The 27084-nt window shown below is 48.8% G+C and overlaps 1 protein-coding gene across 1 annotated transcript; it reads right to left on the minus strand.

Moving 5' to 3' along the window:
* IKBKE (inhibitor of nuclear factor kappa B kinase subunit epsilon) lies at nt 1–27084 on the minus strand. The gene is made up of 18 exons (XM_042782497.1): nt 26998–27084; nt 25883–26023; nt 25131–25260; nt 22894–23075; nt 21797–21957; nt 20753–20863; nt 20035–20214; nt 18803–18999; nt 17994–18058; nt 17818–17909; nt 17607–17693; nt 11479–11554; nt 11064–11176; nt 8137–8213; nt 3808–3847; nt 2863–2964; nt 1410–1506; nt 1–42 (listed from the first exon to the last, which is right to left on the minus strand). The coding sequence occupies exons 1-18, from the start codon at nt 27082–27084 to the stop codon at nt 1–3; spliced, it is 1980 nt and encodes a 659-aa protein (XP_042638431.1).

A 27084-nucleotide genomic window follows, 5' to 3' on the forward strand; every position in this document is an offset into this window, starting at 1 on the left:
TCAAACGCAAGCAGCTTCATCTCCTTGTGAAGCTCCTGCATGCTGCTCAAGGCAAAGGTAGAAGAGCCAGCTGAGGCTATGGCCACACTGCCCTGGGAGATCCCACCCACTTCTCCACAATGCTCCTCTCCCTCATCTCCTGCCGCCACACACACACACACACACACACACACACACACAAACACACCTTTTTGGCACTTACTGGAGAACTAGGTCTTTCGGTTCACAGCTGGGATAAGGAGCCATGGGGGCTGGTGAGGACTGAGCCTCCCCTGTTCTGTCTGGAAGGAGCTGGTGAAACAGCCGGTCAAGGATCTGAGGGAAGCCACAACTTAGTCAGAAGGGATAAGCCAGCTGGGGGTGGGGGCGGGGGTAGGGATGCTGAGGAAGGGTAAGAAAAGGGTAACAAAGATCCCCACCCTGCATCCTTGGTTCTACCTGAATTCTTAAGTCTTCTCACGAGGCTTTCCTTCCCATTCTGGGAGTGCAGCTGGCATAACTACCTTCATTCATCTTTTCTTAGATTTAAGGACCAAGACATCCAAAATGTTCTCCTTCATGTCTAACCTAAACCTTTCATGACACAATAGAACCATGGACTACGGAGAAGGGGTGGGGCCCTGCCTTTTTCCAACACTGACATATTTGTTTCATTAAACCAAACAAGCCAGTAGCCTTAGAGTCGATTTCAGCTTGTGGTGACCCTCCGTGCGTCAGAGAAGAACCATGCTCCATAGTGTTTTCCAGGTTGTGCTATTTCTTAAATGCACCTCTGGATGGGTTCGAACCACCAACCTTTCAGTTAGCAACCGAACACTTGACAATTTGTGCCACCAAGGGACTTCATTGGTTTCATTACACATAAGTAATAGACAGTGCCAGTTGTACTGAAAGCAGCAGCCCTTCAATGTTTCTGGTGGCAAAGCAGTTTCTGGTGTGTTCTCCTTACAGAGACAGATAAGAACGAAGGAGAGTTCACACAATGTCCCTCAGAATAGCTCTGGAGTCTTCCTCCCAAACTGCACAGAAGCATTTGGAAGATGTCTCAGCACCCCAGGTGCTCTGCCCTTGTGGTGACCTTCAGCCTGAGATTATTTCCCTCAGCATAATATCCTCAAGGCTCCTCCATATTGTAGCATGGGCTATAATATTCATTTGTCTAACACTGAGTAAATATTCTGTTATATGCATGCACCACATTGTGTTCTCCCATTCTTTCAGGGAGCACCTTCCATTCAGCCTCTCTCGCCACCTGTAGGGCACTTGTGGGCTCAGAGACACTCAACCGGCAGCCTGCGCTTGGTCAAGGAGACTCGGTCTGTGCACAGAGACAGGGGAATGGCCCGAATGCCCCGGGCACCTGATTGGCCTGGCTCCCCGCTAGGCCAGGTGCCCTCCAGAGCCCGCACCTTGCTGAGGCTCTCCTGGGCCCCTTGGGCTTCGGTGTTACAGGCGGCCACGGAGCAGCCAACCAGACGCAGGTGGTTCCTGGTCTCATGTACCATCCTGTAGAGAGCAGACAGAGAGAGAAACTAAGAGGTGGACTTGGCTCTCTTCTTGGGGCCCCCCAGCTATCCTCTGGGCCACCACACAGACGTGGAATTTCCAAACAACTCAGGCTGGAGCAGCTCCACCCACACCAGCTGGGCCCCAGCCACTTGCCTTCCTCACTTCCTCTGTCCCTCCAGCTGTGTCCTCAACTTGCACTCACCCCATCATAATTCAATAACACTGATGAGCCGTTCTGACTAAGGCTGGTGAGGGTCCCATTAGGACCATAATGGGGAATGCTGCAAAGATGCAGGGGCCGGGGGCCAGGTCACAATGAGCCGGGGGCCAGGTCACACTGGCTCATTATGATGAGCCAGGTGCCAGGTAAGGCTCAGAGAGGCAGAGGACACCCCACCCTGTGGTACGTCATACAAGGAACTGCCCATACTATCTATTTCCAGAGTCAGTCACAGTCAGGACTCTGTGATAAATGCTCTTCTCTTAGTGACAGAAGTGAACAAGAATACTTTCCCCATTGCACAGAGGATATCAGGGTGCAGAGAGGTTAAACCAGTGATTGGTTCTCAACCCTGGCTACACACTAGGATCACCTGGGTGTGTGTGTATGGGGCGGGGAGAAGGCTTATAAAATAGATGTCCAAGCCTTGCTCCAGACCAATGAATCGGGGAGGGAGGTGAGGGAGCCCAGCACTGGTATTCAAATGTGAGGGGTGGGGAATGCCAGGGTCTCAGCCCATAACAGACCACTGGTCACATGGTCTTTAGAACACATGGGAACACATGGAAATGACTGTCTCTTCTGGGGGGGGGGGGCGATATTAATGTAGGGAAAGGAGGGAGGGGTTTGTCCATGAAGGGAGAACCTAAAGCCCTAAAGAGGACAGTGTGAAAAAAGACTCTGTTTAAGGGCTACTACGCACTCCTACTTCTTTGCCCCATTAGAAGCCCATCCATCGGCATGTCCTCACATGAGAGGGGCCTTGGTTCCTTCCCCAGAGAGGAGGTTTCCCAGTATAATCAGCTGGGACAGGAAAAAAAGTCCAGATTGTGGAGACAGACCTCTGGGTCTGCTACTTCTTAGCTATTTCACATGGAGGAAGAGACCTGTTCTCTGAGCCTCAGTCTCTTCACCTGTGAATAATATCTACTCCATGGGGGAGATACTGTGGGGTTAAATGAGCTAATTTGTAGAAATCACCCAGCAGACTGCCTGGTCCCCAAAACCACCATTTCCTTGCCTTTCTTCTCCCCCTCCCTCTTCATCAGGTTCTGCAAAGCCCAGTGTTGTCTGGAGCCTGGAAGGGGTCAGGCCAGACTGGGGCCCCTGAGCACTGGGGGAAGGCCTGTTACCTCATCCGCTTGCCATGCGTGACCAGAGCTGCCTGATACTTCTGCACACGTTCCTCCTGGAACACCTGCAGGAGCCTTTTGGCTAAGTGACTAAAATTCACCCTGAAAAGACAGAGAAACTGAGGCACAGAAATGAGCAGCCAGAGATACCAGGCCACTGAGCACAGGCCTAGCATCTCTGGTCTCCATCATCACATCACCAATGCCCAGCCCCTGAGCCCACAAGCTATGTCTCCAAGGAGGGAGATGATATTCATATGCATGATGATTTTTATATATAGGATGATATTCACATCCATGATAATATTCAGATGCATGACAATATTCACATACATGAAGCATGAAGACCAGAGGAGCTGGCAAAGTACACACATCAACAGAGGAATGGAGATAGGGAGGGCTCAGGACTTCAGGAAACATTCGTATTCTCAAGCTTAGTCCTCAGAGGGAAAGGAGGGAGAGACTATGGAGAGAGAGAGAGAGAGAGAGAGAGAGCATGTATGTGTGTGTGTGTGTAGGGGCTGGTGGTGAGTGTAGACTATAGCAACTCCAGTGGGAGGCCTCTGGAAGATGAGAGTTGAAACAGAGGAGTAGCAAGAAGCTCAAAGGAAGGATCAAGCAGAGGCAGGAAGTGATGAGTGATAAATCAGAGAGGACAGTTAAGGAAAGAAATCCCACAAACCATCTTGCTCATATCAGAAGTAAATCCAATCACATCAGAGTTACCTCTGAGCTGCCTCCCTTCAACTCATCATGCAATGCCCCTCCTCCCTGCCAGGGAACCTATCCCGTAGACAGTTATCCCAGCTGCCAACTCGCCCCACTCTCCTCTCTGCCAGCCACAGCCTGGGGTCAGGGACCTTCACCACCTCTTGTCTGGCTTGGAGGATGGCACTGCCCTGGTGGCACCACCCTCCTGCCCACCCACCTACCCAAACCACTCACTTATCCAGCTTGTGGATCTGCTCCTCGTTGTAGCCAAGCCCTGAAGGAAACAGGAATGGTGCTACTTCATCAATCAATAAAATGGAGTGCCGCAAGGGTAGGGCCTGTGCTGAGCACTTGGGGGTGGAGGACAGGGAAGCAGATGAAGACAGTCCAGCCAGGGCCCTGCTCCAGAGGCTCTCACAGCCAAGGTGAGCCAGGAGGGCTAACTAATGTCAGTAGAGTTGGTTCCAACTCATGGTGATCCCGTGTGTGTCAGGGTAGAATTGTACTCCATAGGGTTTTCAGTGGCTGATTTTTCAGAAGTAAATTGTCAGGCCTTTTGACCAAGGTGCATATGGGTGGACTCCAATGGACAACCTTTCAGTTAGCAGCTGAGCACATTAACCATGGCGTTGCCAGCTAGCTCCACCCAGAGGCCAGAAGGAATGAAACAATTACCCAAGTAATTGCATTACTGAAGGAGAAAACTAAAGAAGATGCAGAGAAATTGCTCTGGGGCTCAGAGGAAGGAAACCTGTAGCACAGAGGGTCAGGGTGAGAGGTGGTAATCAGGGAAGGCTTCAAGTGGGAAGTGGAGGAAGAGTATCGTGCATCCCTTGATGGATGCTTGGTCAGCAGCTTGGATGCATCCTCATCCAACATACCTTCCCAAGGAGACTGATGCCTATAGCTGGTTGGTCTCATCCCTGAATACTCATCCTGCAGGTAGAGTCAGGTGGGGGCTCTCAGCAATGAGCTAAATAAGCTAGGTCATCCCCCTCGACCCTCCTCTTCTCAGCTCAGCCACTTTTGCCAGAAGGAACAGGAAGATTACTGGTCCAGTAGTGAATGAGGGCTGGAGTTTTCACTGCCTTGGCTGCTTCCTGAAGGGTATGTATGTATGTATGTATGTATTTATCTTTAAACTTTTTATTGTGATTTGTGTGAAAGTTTACTGAGCAAATTCATTTTCCATTCAACAGTTCATACACATTTTGTTTTGAGACACTGATAGAAATCCCCACAATGTAATAGCTCTCTTCTTACTTCCTCCCTGTAGTTACCCTTTCCCGGTGTCCTCCTTTCCCACACATTCCTGCTTTCTGAACTTTTTAGCAAATTCTGCCTTAAATTCACTGCTCTAGGGAGATGTTGCCCCCTCCTGGGCTTTGGGGGAATGGCCTCTGAGTTAGTGGCAACCCTAACGTGAAGTGATGTAAGAGGTTTGCCTTGCTGGCCTCTCACCTCTACTCCAAACACAGTAGGTCCTCTTCTTGGGCTTCTTGTCCTGGGCCTGCACTTGGCTAGCTGAGAACACTTGTGAAATCCAAGAGATCTGGGACAAGTCCTAGCCCTGCCTCTTATTACCACAGTCCCTAAAAGCATTCTGGTGGTGTAGCAGATAAGGCATTGGGCTGCTACCCAGAAGGTCAGTGGTTCGAACCCACTAGCTGCTCCATGGAAGGAAGATGGGGCAATCCACTTCTGTAAGAATTTCCAGCCTTGGAAACCCAACGGGTGTTGCTATGAGTCAGATTCAAGTTGATGGCAGTGAATCTGGTTTTTTGGTTTTGGAGTCCCTGAGTGGTGCTATCAGTCATTGAAAACACCTCAGCTGCTAACCAAAAAGCTAGAAGTTTGAGTCTAGCCAGAAGCACCTTGGAAAACAGGTCTGGCAATCTCCTTTTGAAAAACTAGTGCAGTTTCACTCTCTGACGCCGTAAGTCTGAGTAGACTCAACCCACAACTGTGTTTTTGACTGCTAGGCAAGTCATTAAAGAGTTCTGGTGAGGAAGTGGATAAGGCATTTAGCTGCTAACTAGAAGTTCAGAGGTTCAAACCCACCAGCTGCTCCACAGAAGGAAGATGGGGCAATCTACTTCCATAAAGATTTACAGCCTCAGAAACCCAATGGGGGTCGCTATGAATCAGAATTGACTTAACAGTAGTGAGTTTGGTTTTTCTGGTTTTTAGGCAAGTCATTCCACCTCACTGAGCCTGGTTCCTCATACCACATATAAACCACAAAAGGCTCCTGTGAAGATAAAGCCCAGAAAACTGCTAGTTCTCAGAATGGTATCTTTGAACACCCCAGGTGTTAGCAGTTAAGGGTTATTCTCCCTGATTTATGAAAAAAAAATTTTTATTAAATCTTTCAAAAGGATTCTTGAAGACCAAAAGAAATGAAGCCCTTCTGAGGGTGTAAAATGTGGTTGTTAAAAAGCAGTTGGATGTAGGTTGCCTGAGTTTGAATTCCAGCTGTGCATGTAAAGATGTGTACCCTTGGATAAGTTGCTTAACCTTTCTGTGTCTTACTTAGTTCCCTCTATAAAATGAAGGGAGCAAGTATGCTTGGGTGGTACCGATAGTCCATGCACTGGGCTGCTAACTGAAAGGTTGGTGGTTCAAGTCCACCCAAAGGTGCCTTAGAAGAAAGGCCTGGTGATCTACTTCTGAAAAATCAGCCATTGAAAACCCTGTGGATTTGAACAGTTCTATTCTGACACACATGAGGTCACCATCAGTTGACTCCAGGGGCATCTGGTAATAGTGTCTAGGGTTTTTATGAGCATTAAATAAAGAAATGGACAAGACATAAGAGGTGTTCAGAAGTTTGTGATTATACTATTATGAAGTCCAGCAGCAGAAGCAGAAAAAGCTCTGAGATTCTCCTAAAATCATAGCTAAGGTGGCCAGTTGGGTAGAAGGCCTCCCTTGCTGAGCCCACACCCCACCAAACAGGAGAGTTTTCCTTTTCCATCTCCTGTGGTACCCACCCCACATCTCCAGCCTATAGCCTCCAATGCTGAACTCAGAGGCAGGACTGAGGATGCTGGAACCAAAAAAATCAAACTCACTGCCATTGAGTTGATTCCAACTCACAACAACCCCCAGTGGGTTTCCAACACTGTAAATCTTTACAGAAGTAAAGAGCTTCCTTCCACAGAGAGGCTGGTGGGTTTGAACCACTGACCTTCTGGTTAGCAGCCAGATGCCTTATCCACTAAACCACCAGAGCTCCTTAGAAGGAAGATTATCTTCTAGAACTGCACTGCCCAATTCTGTGACCACTGGGCTCCTGTGGCTACTAAGCCCTTGAAATATCACTAGTGCGACTGAGGAACTAACATTTAACTTTAATTTAAATAATTTAAGTTTATAAGAAGTGAAGCAGTATAAAATAATTTTGCATTAAAACAACTTGATTGTTTTGGTAAGACTAAATTTCACTTTATTCCAAGTTTAGCATTCAAATAGAGATGCACACAGGAGTTTGTAAATTTAGGACAAGAAAAGTAAAATAAATCTTTAATAATCTTGTTTATATTGATCACATGTTGAAATTACATTTTGGATAAAAGGGTTGAATTAAGATACATATTACAATTAATTTCACCTGTTTCTTTTACTTTTTAAAATTTGGCTACTCCAGAAAACTAAACTCACTGCCATGGAGTCACTTCTGACTCACAGCAAAATCCATTGTGTTTCCAAGGCTGTAAATCTCTATAGAAACAGACTGCCTCATCTTTCTTCTGTGGCGTGGCTAGTTGATTTGAACCACTGACCTTTGGGTTAGCAGCCAAATGCCTTAACCACTACACCATCAGAGCTCCTTAATTCATCTTAAAATTTGGCCACTAGAAGACTTAAAATTACACATGTGGCTCACATTATCTTTTTATGGGGCAAGTGCTTCTAAGATAATCTTAGGATAGAAGAGAATTTAACAGTCAAGCCCAAGACCTTCAGTCTACAGATTAGGAAGTATGTGGGGGCAGGATAGGGAGAGAGGGTCTGTTTTTGGTGTGCTTGCTTCCCAACCTCAAGATATAATAGGGCCCTCAGTTCCCATCATCAGCCCTTCCGTGGGTTTGATGCTGTCCCTGCCCTAGGATGGAAGTCATCTGGGGCAAGTGGCTTTCCATCCCCATGGCTATGAAAGGAGCTGGCCTCCCCAGAGGGTCCATGTGAGGATTAGGAGATAACACAGGGAAGCTCCTGGCCCAGTGACTCTAAGTGGTATCTCTCACAATCCCTCTGTAAAGTACCCTGCAAAGGTGAGAGGTCTCTGTCAAAGGCCAGCACTTCCATAGCACCCAAACCATTGCTTCCCCAACCCATGTCATCTAAGCCTCTCATGTGGCAACACATCCAGACGTAAGGGCTTCACATCACAGATTACTCTGCAAGACCCTGCCTGATACCAGCTGCCCCCTGGCCTCCACAGAGCACTATCTGCATATAGGCCCCCAACAGGACTAGATGGAGTACTAAGGAGTGACCAGAAGGAAGGAAGAAAGAAGAGGAGGAAGGCATGCATGAGGTGCTCTCCCCACAGCTTACCTGGCCTCATCCTGGATTTCTTGAACTGTTTGTAGATGAGGTGCATCTTGTCCAAACAACACTGAATCTGTTGGATGCTGTGGGCAAGAGACAAGGGGACAGGTGATGAGAGGAAGTAAAGGGCAGGAAGTAAAGGATAAGAGAACTGAGGTGAGTAGAGGGCAGAGCCTCAGGGCCACAGCTTTGGGGGCAAGTCTGGGAGCAGGAGTGACTGTCATGTCTCTAAGCTTATTTGAGGCACCTTGGAGCCAGCCAAAAGCCATCCTGTCATTCATATTTATTCATTCACTCACTGTTTATCTGCCTGTCTGTCTCTCTGTCTTTCTCTCTCTCTCTCACACACACACATGCACACGCACACACACACACACAAACATCCCATGCATTTAGTAAGGGTGAGATAAATAAAGCTACCAACCAGGAGAGGTATCAGGAAATTGGCCAATGCCACAGCCAGAAGGCCTGAGGCTAGAACCTAGAAGCAGCTCGGGCCCCTCTGGACCCAATCAAGAGAGACTGGCAGCGAGGGCCCAGCGAGAATGGAATAGAAGTCTCTTTTCTGGTCACCTGTGGATGGCAGAGTAGTGCCTTCCTAGTATACCCAATGCCTGGCACATGGAATGAACTTAAAATGAATAAAGAATGAATCAACAATCCTTGTTTAGAACAAGAATGAATCAAAGATTCTTGTTTCAAACAAGAGGGGGAAAGGAGGGAAAGAGAAGTGTCCTCTCAAGGACCTTTCAGCCTGTGGTTTAAGGTCATTATTGTTTCCCATTACCCTTTTCAGACAGGAAACAAACACTTGCTTGAGAGACTGGGTGTGTGTATGTGGGCTGTTCCTCACCCTTGGGCCTATCGAGCTCCACTTCCTCCCCATGCTCCTCCCAGGACCCACCTCAGCCACTTGTGGAGCTGGGACTCTCAGCAGAGTGAGAGCTGGCCCTAGAAAGCTTGGCCTCCTGAGAACATAGGGTGTGGAAGAGGAGGTTGGAACAAGACCACAGGTTCACAGTCTTTATCCAAAATGCTTGGTATTTAGAAGTCAGAGTTGTTTTCTGAATTTTGAAAAGGTCACTCAGTACACATACAGTGTGCTGCAGAACACCCCTAGCAAGTCTGAAACAGCCCTTCAAAGTCAAATACAGTCATGTATTCGGAGAACCTTAAGTGGGACAGATAAAACTATAAAAGCCTTCCACCACCCATCTGCCCCTTTGTCATATTGTGGTGGCTTGTATGGTACTGGAAGCTATGCTACCAATATTTCAAATACCAGCAGGATCACCCATGGTAGACAGGTTTTAATGGAGCTTCCAGACTAAGACAGACTAGGAAGAAAAGCCTGGCAACCTACTTCTGAAAACTGTTGTTGTTGTTGTTATAGCCAGTGCAAACCTTATGGATCACAAGAAAATATCTGTCCAGCTTGTTTGCTTTGAAAACTATCATCAGGGATGTCAATCACTAGAGGAGGACATCATGTTTGGGAAATAAAGGGGCAGTAAGGGTGAGGCCACTTCAATGAGATGGATTAGCACATGAGCTAATGAATAAGCCAGTGATCATGAGGATATTACAGGACCAGGCAACGTTTCTTCTGTTGCACATCAGATCCCACAGTGAGTCAAAGTCCACTCAATGGCAGCTGTCTATCTCTTTAAGAGCCTCATACCAGTTTAGGTCAAGTTTTGCAGCCAAATTTGTGATTACAGAGAAATTTGCCTTTTAAATTTCCAGTTGAGGACACAGGTTTATGTATAGGAGCTGAGGGTATGAAGTACTAGGGGGTGGTTTCCCAGAGGGTACCCACTCACTCCTGGTCAGAGCAGGGCCAAGGAAGGCAGTGTCTCTCTGCCCCATGCAGGTCAAGGGGAGACACACAGCAGACTTGAGGGTGGAGGGGCTTTTTTATATTTCTTTAAAAGGAGGATGGGTTTTTCTCCCATTGTTTCCATTTTAACCATTTATAAGTATACAATCCAGTGGCATTAATTATATTCTTAGTATTGTATTATACAATTATAATTGTACAGTATAATATTATACAGCTATCACCACTATTTCCAAAACTATCACCCCAAAACAGAAACTCTGGACCCACTAAGCATCAGCTCCTGTTCCCCCCTTCCCTCAGCTTCTGATCACCTCAAATTTACTTGTGGTCTTTACAAATTGGCCTAGAGAATGGAGTTTGACAGGTTGTAAATTATTGGTGGCCAGAAGCATGGGCTTTGGAGATGGGCAGAGAGGACCTGAAGCCCTGTCTCTATCCTTGACACTTACTGGTTGTGACTCAGGGTAAATTAACCTCCCTGAGGGAGCTTCCTCATGTATAAAACGGCATGATAGGAGCACTATCGCTATTTGAAGGACTAAATGATATAAAGGAGCTTTGGTGGCCTAGTGCCTAAGGCACTTAACTGCTAACCAGAAGGCTGGTGGTTCAAACCCACCAGCCACTCAGCAGAAGAAAGACTGGGCAATCTACTTCCGTAGAGATACCACCTCGAAACCCAAGGAGGGATTGCTATGAGTCAGGATCGACTCCATTGCACTGAGTTTGGTTTGGTTTTGAAATGATGTAAATGAAAAGACCTCTTCAGGACACTGAAGCAGAGCCCTTGGCCTTGACTCAGAAGAGAAAGGAAACACAACTATTCTTTTATTCAGAACTCTTGTACCTGCTCAGAGTCCTAACTTGCTCTCCAAACTCCCAAGGAAGAGCAGCCTCCCCAATCCTTTTCTCCCTGTGGCCAGTCACAGGAGGGTCTTGCTTGTTCCTGAGTCCCCCTCACCACCACCACCTGTGCCCCAAACCCTTGACTCAATACAGGAGAGAGCAGGTTTCTTCCCAAAAAGGCTACTGGGTCTTTGGAGCAGTCCATGTCCCACCCCCACCCCACAAAAAAGGAAATCCCACAGACCTTCTGTCCTCATGTACCTGATCCCGGTTCTTCGCCAGCTCTGAGCTCAGGTTTCTCAGGCTCATCTGGGTCTCTGTGATATTTTGGGAACATCTGGAGAGGACCTCAGCCAGCTATAAGGCAGGACAGCCCCCGTGGGGTCCTCAGTACAAGGCTCTGAAGGGCAGCCTGGCTGGATAACTGCCCCCACCACAGCTCTGCTCCTGACAAGGGTCACCGCTCACACCCACACCCTGTCCTACCACCCTCCCACATATATATACACCCCCCACATTCACTCCCACATGCACACCCGAGCCTCTCTATACCCTCCCCACACACTCCCCACTTATTACTCCTCTGCCACATTCCCACTCACCCACTCACCCACCTATCTCACACCTACCCTCCCATATCCACCCACAGCCTTACTCACAGTTCGCAGCCTGGACCTCAGCTCTGTGGCCCTGTTCAGCTCCTGGATCTCAGGCCTCCCAGCCACACTGGTGTACCTTGAGGGAAGGAAGGAGAAATGTGAGGGGGGTGAAAGGCTGCCCCAGTTAGGAGACAGTGGAGGTGACAGGCAGAGAGCTACTGGTGACACACACTGAGTGTGGCATCTTTTGGGGTGGTGTCTCTGGAGTATGTCATGGTGGGACATAGGAACCATCCTGAAGAGGCCACTGCTCACCAAGATTGTGGCCCTTGTTGAGCATTAAAGAGAATGAAGACTGAAGTGGACTGGAATAGCTTGAATCTATGAAATTCACAAGTCCATAATGATGCCAACAAAAACAAACATGCTGTCATAGAGAGTCCATTCCAACTCTTGGAGTATTACAGAGTATTACAGAGTAGAACTTCTTCACAGGGTTTCCTTGGTTGTAATCTTTACAGAAGTAGGTTGTCAAGACCCATCTTCTGTAGCACTATGGGTAGGTTTGAACTGCCAACCTTTCAGTTAAGAGTTGAGTACAAACTGTTTGTGCCACCCAATACCTCTACCTTAATAATGACACAGGCAGCTACTAATGACCTCCTCACCTAGAAAATTGGTAACTAAAGAGAAAGAATTAAGCTCCTTTCCAGTAGGAACTGCATTTTTTGATAACCAGTAGTTTGCCAATGAGGGAAAAGCTGTATTTTAGAGATGAATATCAGCCACAGTGTGGCAGGACTGGGACATGAGCAACCTGCTGACCCAAGGAAATGATACACTTAGGTGTGGTGTTAAAATCAACAATGAATGATTAAAGGACAAATGATGGTGTGATTCCCATGGACCGCCTCACTGATTCTTTCTTTACAGGGAAAATGCAACCACACAGTAGAGGAATCAGGCTGCCCCCACCCAATGGCAGATCAGTGTGAAGTACCTGGCATCACTGGTGACACAGTCTAGCCAAAAATGATTAGCCAGAATCCACCCAGCCTTTAGAACTCCTGGCTTATAGTAGATGTCAGGAAAGAGAAACAAGCCAAAGAACATCACCCACCAGACAAGTCCAGAAGGAAGGACAATGGATGTGGCCCATTCAATAAGGCAGTGTCATGATAAAAGGGGGGAGGACAGGGAATCTGTGCTGGATTAAAATATGCTTAAGGAATATAACAACCAGATTCCAACTGTGGTCCTGGATTGGTCTTGGTTTGGATGAAGCCAAGGATCTCTGGTGGTGTAGTGGTTAAGGCATTTCGCTGCTAACCCAAAGGTGGTTCGAACCTACTAGCCATTCCATGGAAGAGAGATGAGGCAGTCTGCTTCTGTAAAGATTTACAGCCTTGGGAACCCAATGAGGGTAGCTCTGAGTTGGAATTAACTTGATGGCAGTGAGTTTGGTTTGGTTTGGTTGGATGAAACCAGTGATAAAAGGACATTTTTGGGATAAGTAGAGTCATTTGAATATGGACGGTTACCAGATGAGATGAAAATGTATTGACATAGAGAGGGAGCACTCATTAGCCAGCAAGTACAGCTTAATCTTACTTTGCTTAATATCTATACAGATATACATACAGCAGAAAACTATTTGGAAGGATATATTAAAAATAAATGCCAGAGTCCATTCCAACTCATACCCTATAGGATAGAATAGAACTGCCCCATAGGGTTTTCAAGGCTGTAAACCTTTATGGAAGCAGACTGCCTCCTCTTTTTCCCACGGAGCAGCGAGTGGGTTCAAACCACTGACCTTTCAGTCAACAGCCCAATGCTTTAACCACAGCACCACCAGAGCTCTCTCTGTATATATACACTAAGTATTAGCAATTAGTAGGTAATCTGTGGGAGGTAGGTTATGGTATTTTTATTTTCTTAGTTCTCCTTATCTGTATTTCTAACTTTCTGTCATTAGCATATACTGTCCTTTAATAATATAAGGGAAAAAGAGTCTTGCATATTTTGGCTTGGGAACAGAGGGCCAAAGAGGAAAGAGGAAGCGAGCAAAGAGAGAATTAGGAATGACCTGGAAGCTTCATGAAGGCAGGGACAATGCCTGCTTGGCTAACCATTTTGTCTGCAATGTCTAGGAAAGGGCTTAGAGTGTAGTGGTTGCCCAACAGTTGAAAAGGACATTGTGGTAGTTGAATTTGTATGTCAGCTTGGCTGGGCCTTGTTGAGTGGCTGGACAGCTGGTGGTAGTTGATTTCCCAATCAACTCCATGGTGGGATCTACCAGAAGCAGCTGAGTAGCTGCCTTTGGGATGTGGTCTGCTTCCTGTATATAAGGAGAAACCTTGGGGATATCTCTAGTTTATGACCCGCTTGGACCTTGTATGTAGCCTTGTCATTGCTCAGCAGCCTGCTATGCTCCGCTGACCTTGGGACTTACAACGGACTTAAATTAATGGCCTGCCCTATGGTTTGGTAACATCAGGACTGTGCCTTTTTATTTGTCGACCTTGGGCTTGTTAGCTTCAGCAGCCAGTAACTGCCTGAGTGAAGAGATGCCTCTAGTTTCAGTGGGCCAAGAGCAAGAGGCAAAGCTGAAGCCCAAGGTTGAGGGGCTTTCACCCAGCCCCTAGAGCCTGGCACTTTGAATTTGGACTTAAAACCTCCAAACTGTGAGAGAAAAAACTCCTGTTTGTTAAGGCCTTCCCATTTGTGGTATATTCTTGTCAGAGACACTAGGTGACCTGAAGAGATATCATGTTTGGTAGAGGGTCAGCATAAACATGGGAATCCCTCAACGAGGTTGATTAACACAATAGCCACAAAAATGGGCTCAAACAGACCAGTGATGATGCGGATGGTGCGGGACTGGGCAGTGTTTTGTTCCGTTCTATGTGAGACCAAAAACCAAACTGTCATCAAGTCAATTCCAACTCACAGCAACCCCTACTAGGTTTCCAAGGCTGTAAATCTTTACCAAAGCAGACTGCCTCATCTTTGTTTTGCAGGTTACACATAAGGCCACCATGAATCAGAGACAACTTGAAGGCAATTAACAAGAAGTTACTCAACCCATGATTGTTGGATGAATTCCGAGCACATGGGTGAATTGCAGGGCATGGCATCATCGATCAACAGGATGAGGATGAACCAACCCAAGTGGACAGGGGGTCAGGGGACAGGGATTTGAGTCCTGGTTGCCATATGCTGTGTTGGGTAATCATTTTAGCCCTTCAAGCCTCAGGCTTTTCATCTATAAAATGGAAAGAAAAATTTCCTTCTTAGTCGCTAAGAAGGTGTCTGTGGGGATCAAATAGGATAGGACCACAGGATGAAAGCTGTTCATAAATGGGTGGATAAGAGAACATATTTATGGGAACACACACTTCTGTTGGTGGTGGGTGAGAACAGCCTCTGGTACTCCTGCCAAGGGAATCCAGGGAGCTTCTGGGTAAAGGCAAGGATGCCCTGCCAAGGGAACCTATCTGGGGGAACCTGAGGCAGTGAGAAAAGTTCTGTGAAAGGAGAGGTGAGCCAGCAGGCTGGCACTGGAGGGCCACTTGTGCCAGGCACTTGAGCTTCTCCCAGTGTGAAATTTACTTCCTTTAAAACAGCTGACATTCCAGTGTGGGAACAGCTAGTGGTTTCAGCCCTTGGAAGAACGAACAGGTCTGAGGATGTTCAGACAGGAAACAAACAAACAAACAAAAACACTAAAAACCAAACTCTCTGCCATTGAGTTAATTCCAACTTATAGCGACCCCCTTTGGGTTTTCAAAGCAGTAAATCTTTATGGAAGCAGATTGCTCAGTATGCCTTCTGCAGAGTGGCTGGTGGGTTTAAACTGCCAACCTTCTGGTTAGCAGTCAAATGCCTTAGACACTATGCCAAGACAGGAAAGGGATTGCAAAATATCAGAGCTGGGAGGACTTAGGGACCATCCACCCCTCTCATTGTCAAAATGAGGAAGCAGAGGCCCAGCTAGGGAAGGTGATGATGGCCCAGTAACACCCTGGGAGTTAGCAAAGAGTTCAGCCCCAGCCCTCATGCTCTAGGTACTCCTCGTTGAGGGGAGGTTGACATGCTTCAAAGCAGGCACTCACTGAGCCCTGAGCCCTGCAGACACTAGGAGCCAGGAGGTGGTGAACAACCGAGAGACACAAGGATTCCAGACTGAGGTGATCCTGTCATTCTCCATGTTCCAGTCGGTACAGGGAAAGTGGGGGACAAACACCTGGAATGCATTCTCCACACATCTCCTTCCTGCTCTAGTACTTACAGTGGCTCCCTGTGGGTAATTTTATTGGGGTATAACCTCCCAACAGAGGGTGGTACACTGGTTAAAGAACTTGACTGCTAACTGAAAGGTTGGTGGTACGAATCTACCAGCTGCTCTGCAGGAGAAAGATGAAGCAGTCTGCTTCTGTAAAGATTTACAGCCTTGGAAACCCTATGGGGGCAGTTCTACTGTGTCCTTTAGGGTTGCTATGACTTGGAATTGACGCAACGGCAGTGGTTTTGGTTTTTGCCACTGTGGGCAGTGCAAATGGTTAACATGGTAGGCTGCTAAATGAAAGACTGCAGATTGGAGTCTACCCAGAGGCACCTCAGAAGAAAGACCTGGCAATCTGCTTCCAAAAAAGAACCAGCCAGTGAAACTCCTATGGAGCACAGTCTGCTCTGACACACGGAGTCACCACAAGTTAGAACCAACCCAACAGCAACTGGTTTTTAGCTTCCCAACTGCAGCCTCTGAGACTCCATGAGTTTTCCCTTCTCTCTATCCCTCCACACACTCTAGCTCTGGGATATTTTCCATCATGACTGTGGCTTCAGCAAACCTCACCAGCAACCCCCCTCCCCCACAGACCTGGCCCTTTCCTCTCTGTCTCTGCACAAGACCTTCCCACACGACATATTTTCTCTCCTTCTGGCCTTAAAAGCTTCATCTCTTCCAAGAAGGCCTCAGTGATTGCTTCTACTTACCTCTACTCTCCTCATACGCAACCCTCCTGTCAGCCCTCACCTGCCCAAAAATGGTGCTCAGGGTGGCCCAAACCCTCCAGGGGAGCATAGGCCACTCTGTGCAGGGTGATGTCACATCTGTCCTTGGACTTGTGCCCTGGACAGAGCTCTGCTCAGAGAAGACTCTCCAACCATGCTGACAGAGCTAGCTCTCTGCAATCCCTCATATCACCATTTCAAAGGGCTCAGCCCTGACAGGACTCTGTCCCTGTTTTCTGGAGACTCTCTCCTTCCTCCACTGTCCCTTCCCCCCCTGTGCCACCATAAGCATTGGGTGCCTCGCAGGGGTCTGGCAACAAGGCTGAAGTGAGTCAACCCCAGTGCTGGGAAACTCCCTGGACCTCCCAAGGTGGGCTCTAGGGGACATGAGGGAGGGGACAGTCTCTGCTCCTTTGTCACCATGCATCTCCTCTCATTGGGAAAAGCTCCCGCCAGCTTTCCTGGGCCTTTGTGCCCCTCTCCTATCCCCCAGGACTCGGGTGGCTGGGCCCACTTCTCAATACTGAGAATTGTCCCTGGATTTCTCATCTCCAGACCCTCCAGCTTGGTTTCCTCCTTCCCGGTCTCTCCCATTCTATACTCCATTGCCTTGAATTAGCCCCACAGAGGAGTGGAGGTGTGGGGCTCCAAGGAGCAGGGAGGGGAATCACAAGAAGGTAGAGGACCCAGAGAGGAAGTGGGAGAAAGAGCATGGAGAGTCACCATCCCCTGATACGTCCAAGGAACCAAGAGTCCTTCTCTGGAGCTTGGTGCATGGTGAGCAGTCTAGAAATTCAAAGAAGGGGTCTCATAGGAAAAAGGTCCCTTCATAGGAGGTTGCCTCGGACTTGGAGATGTCCCTACAGATGCCTTCACTCCAAGGGGTGATACCAGTGTAGGGGGAGGTATGTGCAGACATTTTTGGGGTTGAGGTGGTATGGGGTGGGGTGGGAATGCCCTCCCTGTTCTAGCAGGGCAGGGAGGACAGGAACTCTGGGTCGGGAAGGGCAAGGGCATTATTGGAACTCTGGGTCGGGAAGGGCAGGGTTAAGACAGACAGACGTTTTGAAGGGTCATGAAGGGCTGAGGGAGGGGTCAGAGAAGGGCTGAGGGATTGGAGCCAGTCTCACGGCCTGCTGAGACCTCCCTGCCCTACGTGGGATACCCACCTCTCAGTGCCTAGGCTGCTGCTGAGGAAGAGGAGGGCTGTCCGTGTGACCTCCAGCGTCCGCCTACATGTGGTCTGGAGCACCTCCCTGCCCAAGGGGAGCCAAGTCAGACCCCCTCTGCTCCCAGCAGACCAAGGGCACCATATGTGTGGCCTTGCCACCAGGGATGGCTTGGAAGGGGGTCTGGGTAGCCAGCCCTCAGGGTACTCACGCCATCCAGTACAGCCCCTGAAGCATCATCTCCTGCCCATCTAGCAGGGCCTGTGCAAGCCACAGGGCCTGATAGCCAGCACCCAACATGCCCTGAAACACACAGATGGGCAGGATCAGGTTCCCCATCCTTACCCTTGTGGGACCTCTTCCCTGCCAGCGGAGGCCACCCCTTACCTTGGCCGCATTGTAATCTGACTGCAGGTCCACTTTGGGAATGAACTTGGGGATGTCCAGAGCAGCTGCAGACAAAGACTGTCTGAGGACAGAGTCCTGAATGAACTCTGAGCCCATCTTTCCTCATACCAGCTCACACCCACCCTCAGCCCCAATCTTTCACCTCAAATTTCTAAACTCACAAGAGCTCCCCACCTGCCAAATCTCTCCAAACCTCAACCTCGCACACTTAATGCTGCAGTTGTAGTCCCTCACTGCCCCCTAATGTTCAGTTGCAGAACTTCATCCTGCTTCCCAAGGCCCCATGTCAATAGCCATAAAATGGACTAAATCCACTCTTGCCCATGGATTTCAAGGTTAATTTCCCTTCCTAGTCCTGGAGACCCCAAGAAGGAAGACGGTGGCATCACCCAAGTGAGAAGGAATGATAGTTTTGCTAGAACTTGCAAAAGGTCAGAGCTCTGGACCCCTAACTACCTCCCCTTCTCTCCAGCAGCTTGGGCTCCTACACAAACTCCAACACAGACTCTCTGAGATTTCTCCACCAGCGGTAGAGTCTGGGGAGAACATATTAAACCCAAATCTCTTTGCTTCAATTGGAGCTTCTTTCACTACTCTGAGGATGCTGTGAAGCCCAAGTCACACAGGACTGCACAGACACACCCAGAATTAGAATCAGATCTGCCTCCTGCACCTGGTGGGCCCAAGACCCACAAAAAGAACTACGCAATGCCCTGGGTTGTAAACTGTTGCTCTTGGAGGAGAGTGTGAAGAGGAGAAGAGACCCAGCCAAGGGCAGCCCTACTCACGGTCCCTGAAGGCCAGCCCCTTGGGGTTCTCACTGGCCATGCTGAACAGGGTCAGGGGGCTGCTTGCAGTTGTGTGGGTGATGTGCTGGGCTGGAAGGCTTGGCTCGAGGACACAGAGGTGGCCCTCAAAGAGGTACTCCTGGTGCCGGGGAGCCACGTTGGTCTGCTCATACACAGCCTCCAGAAAGATGGCAATCCTAGATGCATGGGAGACAGAGGGGATGGGGTGGTCACAGCAGGCAGGGACATAGGGTCTGGTGAGCAAGCCCCAGCTAAGACTTTGTCAGTGGAGAGTGCTCAGCTCTTCAGAGGAAGAAACTGGGATGATTATCTCTTTGATCAAGGGTAAAGAGACAAAGGGTAGATTTCAGGTCTTTCAGTGGATGGAGGCAGACTGGGACAGAACCCAGAGGTCCCACTATCCAGCCTCTACCTTTGTGTCCTCTTAATAGCATTTTAATTCCATTACAATTCACCTAAACCAAAACACCAAACTCAATGCCGTTGAGTCGGATCCGACTCATAGCGACCCCTCCTTGGGTTTCCAAGGCAGTATCTCTACTGAAGTATACTTCCGAGGAGTAGCTGGTGGGTTTGAACCACCAGCCTTCTGGTTAGCAGTCAAGTGCCTTATGCACTATGCCACCAGAGAGCACCTAGTCCCACAAAATGCTTGAGGGGAAAAGAAAGAGTTCTATGAGCAAACTAATTTGGGAAATGCCCCTGCCCACTTCCCTGGGAGATTTATAACGCATACTCAAGGAGCTCAGGTGGCACAGTGGTTAAAGCTCTTGGCTGCTAACCAAGAGGTCGGCAGTTTGAACCCACCAATCAGATGCTTCATAAAAAAAAATGAGGCAGTCTGCTTCTGTAAAGATTTACAGCCTTGGAAACCCTATGGGGGCAGTTCTACTCAGTCTTATAGAGCTGCTGTAAGTCAGAATCAACTCAATGGCAGTGGATTTGGTTTTGGTTTTGGTTTTCATTAGCATAGTCAAGGTCTCTGAATCTCTGAAGTTTAGCAGTAAGGAAACCTGTATAACTTTAACTTGGTGGAATCAGTAGTCTTCCAAACTAGTAAGTTTGAACCCAGAACATTTTATGTCTAAACATGCCACAGAATGTGCTTTGGGAGATGGTGGTTTAGACATGGCCTTCTGCCCTGCTCACCCCACCCCCACCTCTGCAGTAGAGAAGGGCTCTCCTGCTTTCCCTCACACATCCCCACTTACGTGTTGTGGGCATGGATGTAGACGTGGTGGAGGACTGCCTGGGATAGCGAGAAGACATGGACAACGACACGCTGCAGAATGTTACTGGTCTCTGCAAAGAACTGGTCGAAGCCCCAGCACTTGGCCTGCTCTGCCTCCAGGATGTTGGCCAGGATCGGCACTAGCTGGCTCTGCAGCCCCCTGTTCTCCCGGGACATGGAGAGTGTCAGGGGTCAGAGCCAGACTTGTTCTTGAGTAGGTCTACACCAAACCCAACCCATTGCCATTGAGTAGACTCTGATTCATGGCAACCCCATGTACAAAATAGAACTGAGCTGTAGAGGGTGTTCTTGACTGTAATTTTTATAGCAGTAGATTGCCAGGCCTTTCTTCCAAGGTGCCCCTGGGAGGGTTGGAACCATCAACCTTTTGGTTAGGAATCAAGTGCAAACAGCTTATGCCTCCCAGGGACCTTACTTGAATAGATAGTAAGTAGGGGTAATCCATAAGGACATCCTAAGGAGGCAGGACCAAGGTGGCAGGGAGTTAGGGGAAAACTGGAAGAACTCATTGCAGCATCCAGATTGAAAAACCGAGCCCAGAAAGGGAATGAGTTGTGCCTGAACCTGCAGTGTGCCAGCAGCCCTATAAACCAGGCCTCAAAAGCCATGGCTTTCAACAGAGATGTGATTCCACAGACGAGGGTCTGTGTCTGCCCACCTCCCAGGGCCCCACTCACATAGACAGCCGGCAGGTGATGGGGAGGGTGTAGCTCCACTCCAGGGGCCCGTTTTCCCGCCGCTGAGTGCCTGCAATGGCTCCAGGTGGCTTCTCTGTGGTGATCCGGTACCTGGAGTGAAGCAGGGGTTGGTTAGCAGGACTCCCAGCCCCCCATACTTCAAGGGAATGACAAACTAAGCCCGGAGGGCTCAGAGCACTTGTTCAAAGTCACCCAGATACTATGAGGCAGGCTAAATAAATGGAATTTGAGAATCCTGGCTCTCCTCCTGTAAGATCCCCCTTGCCTTGGGGTGCTCCCCTGTCAAGCTCTCTGTGCTTGACAGACAGATCTGTTCCCTGTCCACTGCCTCTACCCCATCTCTATACAGCCACACCCAGTCTGCCTCCACATCTCGCCCAAGCTCCTCCTGGCTCCCAAAATCCTCCTGCTCCCTTCAGAGTCCAGTTTTCCCTGATAACCCCAGTCCAGGCCAGTCTCTTTCCCCTTTCCCTAAACCTAATATAGGGCTACTGAGCACTGAACACAACTTGGCCCCTGAGCTTTCTGCTAACCCATCTAAAAGGTCTTGTTCTCACTAAGAGCCACTACTGTCTCCAACTACTTATCCCACTACTAACTCAGATAGCAGAGGACTTGGGGCCAGAAGGCTGGGTTCTTGCCCCATCTTTGCCTGGTAGCCTCTGTGACCTTGGGCAAGTCACTTTTGGTGTCTCAGTTGAGATGTGGTGAGCAGCAAAGGGGGAGGATAAAAGAGAAGCTGACTGGCACAAGGGGGTGATTATGAGCCACTCACCAGGCCAAGGCCAGGGTTCTGCTTCCTGCTTGGTTGACTGAGTAATAAAGAATCTGAAGGGATCTCAGGGGGAGAGTAGGGGTGGCAGGTTGGACCAAAGGAGAACCACATAGTTTGAGGGGGAATAGGAGGGACAGTGACGTCTTTATGGAGATTCAGCAGGGACTGGTGGGAGAGAAGGGCCAGGTGTGTCCCCACCAGAATGCCTGGGCTTGTGCCTGTCATTCCCTGCCCGCGGCCCACCATACATGATCTCCTTGTTGCGCCGTGGCCCACCAAAGGGGATGAAGGGCAGGCTGCCAGTGGCTGCATGGTACAGGGTCACCCCAATGCTCCAGAGATCCACCGTCACCCCAAACGCCTTCTGCTGGGGCTTGCGAAGGACTGCCCGCTCATACATATCTGGATGCTGAGGAGAGAGGAGCAGAGAGGATCATGGAGGGTGAGGGGGGGACAAGGGTCTGAGCCCCACCCATCAGAATCCCTTCCACTGCCTTCAAGTGAAAGCAGAACCATTTTCTCTAATCTCAAAAATAGAGCCTGCCATCTGTCACGTGTTGAGCAATGCGCTGATGAGCATTATTGCTGTTAGTTGCTGGTGGAGTTGATTGTGACTCATGGAGACCCTGTGTGTTACAGAGAATTGCTCCATAGGGTCTTCCTGGCGGTAATCTTAACAGAGGCAGATTGCCAGGCCTATCTCCCGTGGTACCACTGGGTGGGTCCAAACTACCAACTTATAGGTTCACAGTTGAGTGCAAACCATTTGCGCCAGCTTGATGACAACCTAGGAGCTCTGGCGGCGCAGTGCCTAAGGCATCTGACTGCTAGCCACAAAGTTGGTGGTTCAAACCCACCAACTGCTCTGCAGAAGGAAGATGGGGCAATCTACTTCCTTAAAGATTTACCACCTCAGAAACCCAATGGGGGTTGCTATGAGTTGGAATTGACTTGATGGCAATGGGTTTTGGGTTTTTGGTTTTGATGACAACTAACAACAAGGGCCTCTTGTAATCTCAAAAATTGGAGTCCTGTGTCCTCTCCAGAGTATTTCCATCTGCCCACCCTGTGCAGTGGTTGACCAGTAGTTTCCAATCCTCAGTGAGTATCAGATCAAGACGTTAACTGCACAAGGCAGGCTGAAGCTTCTCCTTCTGAGTCTTAGAGAACAGAATGAATTCTTTTGGTTGGAGGACAGGGGATGAGATATCAGATGTTTTTCAATCTGTCAGAAGGAGGATGAGCCGTACCCCTCATAGAGGTCTCTGAGGAATCCCAAGGCAAGAGGCACTCAGCTGCAGGGGAGGACCTCAGCTTGGGACACGGTCCTCAGGGCCCCACTTACCAGGTACTCCTCAGTTCCATAGACAGAGACAAACTTCTCATCATCATCCAGCTCCCTGGCAGCCCCGAAGTCCGTCAGCTTGTAGATGCTCTGGCCCTCCCTCCCCAGAAGGCGCATGATGTTCCCAGGCTTGATGTCACGGTGGACGATGCCGTTCTCCCGCAGGTGGTTCATGCCAGCCACTGGAGACAGAGGAAGGGTTGCTAATGGCTTGGGCTGAGACCATCTGGGCCTGAGGCACAGCTTGGTGGGAAGGCATCTTTAGGTATAGACAGACAGGGAGACCTAGGGGCTGACAGAGCCTCAGGAAAAGCAGCTGCACAGAGATGGGCACAGGGCAAAGGAGAAAAGTCCCCAGGACACTGTGGTGTCAGGTCCTATTTGGACTCTTGGAAATCAAGGAAGGGTTGAGACCAATTGGCCTTTCATTGCAGAGAGAAGAATCTGGCTTAGATGAAAAGTACTCATTACCTATGATCCTGTTTTATTTTTAAGTTGGAGTTTTTTCTTTCTTTTTTACTTAAAAATTGAGGATAAATTCATACAGCATAAAATGGGCCATTTTAAAGTAAACAAGGATCAACAAGACAGAAAATAACAAATGCTGGCGAGGTTGTGGAGAGATTGGGACTCTCATACACTGCTGGTGGGACTGTAAAATGGTACAACCATTGTGGAAAGCAGTATGGCGATTCCTTCAAAAGTTGGAAATACAAATACCATTTGACCCAGCCATCCCATTACTAGGTATATACCCTAAAGAAGTGAGAGCCATAACAAGAACAGATATATGCACGCCGATGTTCATCGCAGCACTATTTACAATAGCCAAAACTTGGAAACAACCTAGATGTCCAACAACTGAGGAATGGATAACCAAACTTTGGTACATTCACACAATGGAATACTATGCAACGCTAAAGAATAATGTAGAATCTGCAGAACACTGCATAACGTGGATGAACTTGGAGGACATTATGCTGAGCGAAATAAGTCAGTCACAAAAGGACAAATATTGTATTAGTCCGTTATTGTAAAAGTTAAGGAAATGTTTATATATTGGAGGACATTTTCTTTGTTGGTTACCAGGGGTGGGAGGGAAGGGGAGGGAATGCTGTTAGATAGATAGAGATAAATATTGATTTGGGTGAAGAGAAGGGCAATGTACCAAATGTGAGTGACCAATATGGCAGCATTGAAGATGAGAAAGACAGAGAGAGTTACATGGGCAGTACAAACAACAAATATGAACCCCTTTGTAAATACAATACTGAGTTGTTAATGAAAGCAAATATGGGTATAGGGACGGATAGATGGGTGAACAAGCTAAACAATTATGTATGTCTAAATGGAGAGTGTATCCAAGATCATATACAGGGTTGGCAGAAAATGGGCCTCTCGAAGAGTATGAAGGGATGGACACTGGGAGGAGGTAACTATGGGGAGGAAGTGGGAGGGGAGCTGCTGCATTGTAAATTTTGGTCAATGACATGAGACAAAGTATATGTGAACTGCTGTATGAAAAGTGAATTTACTCTGTAAATCTTCACCCAAATCCTAATTAAAAAAATAAATAAGTAAAAAAATAAAGTAAACAAGGAGCTCTGGTGGCAGTGCCTAAGGCACTTGACTGCTAACCAGAAGGTTGGTGTTCAAACCCACCAGCCACTCCCCAGAAGGAAGACTAGGCAATCTACTTCCGTAGAGATACTGTGTCAGAAACCCAAAGGGGGTCGCTATGAGTTGGAATTGACATGATGGCAGTGAGTTTGGTTTTTTGAATTCAAAAGCATTTAGTACACTCTGGTAGTAACGCTGGTGGTCTAGTGCTGAAGGCCAGAAGGCTGGTGGTTCAAAGTCACCAGGCACTCCTCGGAAGGAAGGTTAGGAAACCTACTTCTGTAGTGATACCACCTCAGAAACCCAAGGAGGGGTCGCTATGAGTTGGATCCAACTCCTCGGCAGTGCATTGCGTTGTTGCGTTAGGTTACTATGTTCTCAATGGTGTACAAGCAGACCTCTTAAACTGGCATTTTAAATCGAAGGGTGAGCCACCTGGGTCCCACCCCTTCAGCAGTGTTTGTCCCAGTCCTGGTAATAGAGAGCTTTAAGAGGTTCCAAGTGCTCTTCTCCGTTTGCATATTTATTTCCGGATCTGAACGCCCTTCTGGGACTTTGCCTTGTGCTGAGGGTCTGGGCCTATGGCTGGTCTGAGGTGGGGCTCAGGGAGGGCTCACCCACACAGCGCAGGACCACCAGGAACTCGTCCTCAGGCAGCCCAAAGGCGTTCTCTGGGCTCTCAAGCACGCTCAGCAGGCTGCCGCTGGGGCAGTACTCCATCACCAGCACCTTCTGCCGACTGCCCCCCTGTGGGCAGAGAGAGCAAGGCTGGCAGGTTGCCACTTTTCCTCCCAACCACGCCTGTCGGCCAGAATCCAGCCTTGTCAACATGAGGCAGCTCAACCTAGAGCCCCCAGACCCCCAATTTCCTAGGTCCTACCTTTTGGTCTGGCCTTCCCTCCTCACCTCACACAGATTCTCTACCCTGGAGCACAGCATTGCCTTTTCCAGGAAGCCCTCTCTGATTAAGCCCCTTCCCCATGCATTGCCCTCCCCCTGGTATTCTTTACTTCTCTTAGAGTGCCTGGGTGGTACAAACAGTTAACAGTGTTGCACAACCAAGGGGCTTGGTTGCTAATCAAAAGGTTGTAGGTTCAAGTCCACCCAGAGATGCCTTGAAGAAAGGCCTGGTGTTCTACTTCCAAAAAATCAGCCATTGTAAACCCTTGGAGCACAGCTCTACTCTGACACACATGAGGTCGCCATGAGTCAGAAATGACTTGCTGGCAGCTGCTTTTTGGTGCAGGTGGTTTTCTCTGGCTGACCCACTGACGAACATGAGACTAAGTCTCTGTTGTCATGTGCCCCACTTTCCCAGCTTGTGGGGCAGGGACAAGACTTTCCTCCTCTGAACAGGCCCTGGACCCACCGTCTCTTCCACTGCAAAGAGCTTGACAATGTTCTGGTGGCTCAGCTTCCTCAGGACCTCAAACTCCCTCATCTGCACCTCAGGGGGTCGAAGGTAGCTGGCATTGTTGAAGACCTTCACAGCCACCAGCTCCCCAGATTTCTGCATCAGGGAAAGGGAGGAGTAGGAGACAGTATGGAAATAATAGCAAGTCTCCCTTCTGTCTTGGGGAACAGCCCCTTGCACCCACGTCTCAGTTCAGCCCTTCCAGGCAGCCCGACAGCAGAGGTAAGCAATGACAGCATGGGCGGGGCTGGAGCACCCACCCTCAGCTGCTTCCCGTACTCAGAGGGTAGCCGGTCCAACACTGAGAAGTGACAAGGGCTCGCCACACCTGGCACTCTGTAGGCAATGATGTGCTGTTAAACTTTACTATTAGGATGTTGGGATCCTCAGGTGTGGCAGTTAAGCTGCTTGGCTGCTAACTGAATGGCTGAGGTTCTAGTCCACCCAGAGGGACCTTGGAAGAAAGGCCTGGTGATCTATTTCCCAAAAATCAGCCACTAAAAAGCCTTATGGAGCACAGTTCTACTCTAACACACACAGTCATCATGCGTCGGAGTTGACTCCAACGTAACTGGTTTTTTATTACTATTGTTATTGACAGTAACTGCAAAGGCAGCTAACTCTCACTGTTGCTAGTGGCAGAACTGGGATTGAAATCAGGCCTGTTTGGTTCCTGCTCTTACGTATGCGACAGTGGAGTATTGTGCCGTACATTCTGATACAGCTCTGCAAAGATTTCAGGATAAATCCAAGCAAGTCTTGTTTCCCACCTCTGTTCTTCCTAGAGTCAATCTGCTGCCACCTTCCTAGGATACTTTGCTTTGGGCTTTCATCTCATTCTCCCCAGTCCCAACCATTGCCTGCCAGAGGTGTCTTCCTAAGCAGTCCTTTTTAGCTCCTCACACCTCTGCTCGAACACACAGTGGCCCTGCATTCCAGAGCATGCAACAAAGTTCAGAGGCCCTGGCCTGGCCACAGTCCACTTTTGATGCCTGCTGGGGGCTGACAGGTCTAGAACTAACTGGGTTTGGTGGTGGGGGACTGGGAGCCTGGTCAGGTCTGCACCCTACCTTGTTGCGGGCCTTGTACACGCTGGCAGTGGCCCCCTGGCCCAGCAGGTCATTTGTGTGCCACAGGTAGTTGACAGTGCTCTGCAT

This window comes from Orycteropus afer, unplaced genomic scaffold (assembly GCF_000298275.1).
Source record: "Orycteropus afer afer isolate SDZICR_OR568_19922 unplaced genomic scaffold, OryAfe1.0 scaffold00013, whole genome shotgun sequence".
Classification (NCBI taxonomy): domain Eukaryota; kingdom Metazoa; phylum Chordata; class Mammalia; order Tubulidentata; family Orycteropodidae; genus Orycteropus; species Orycteropus afer.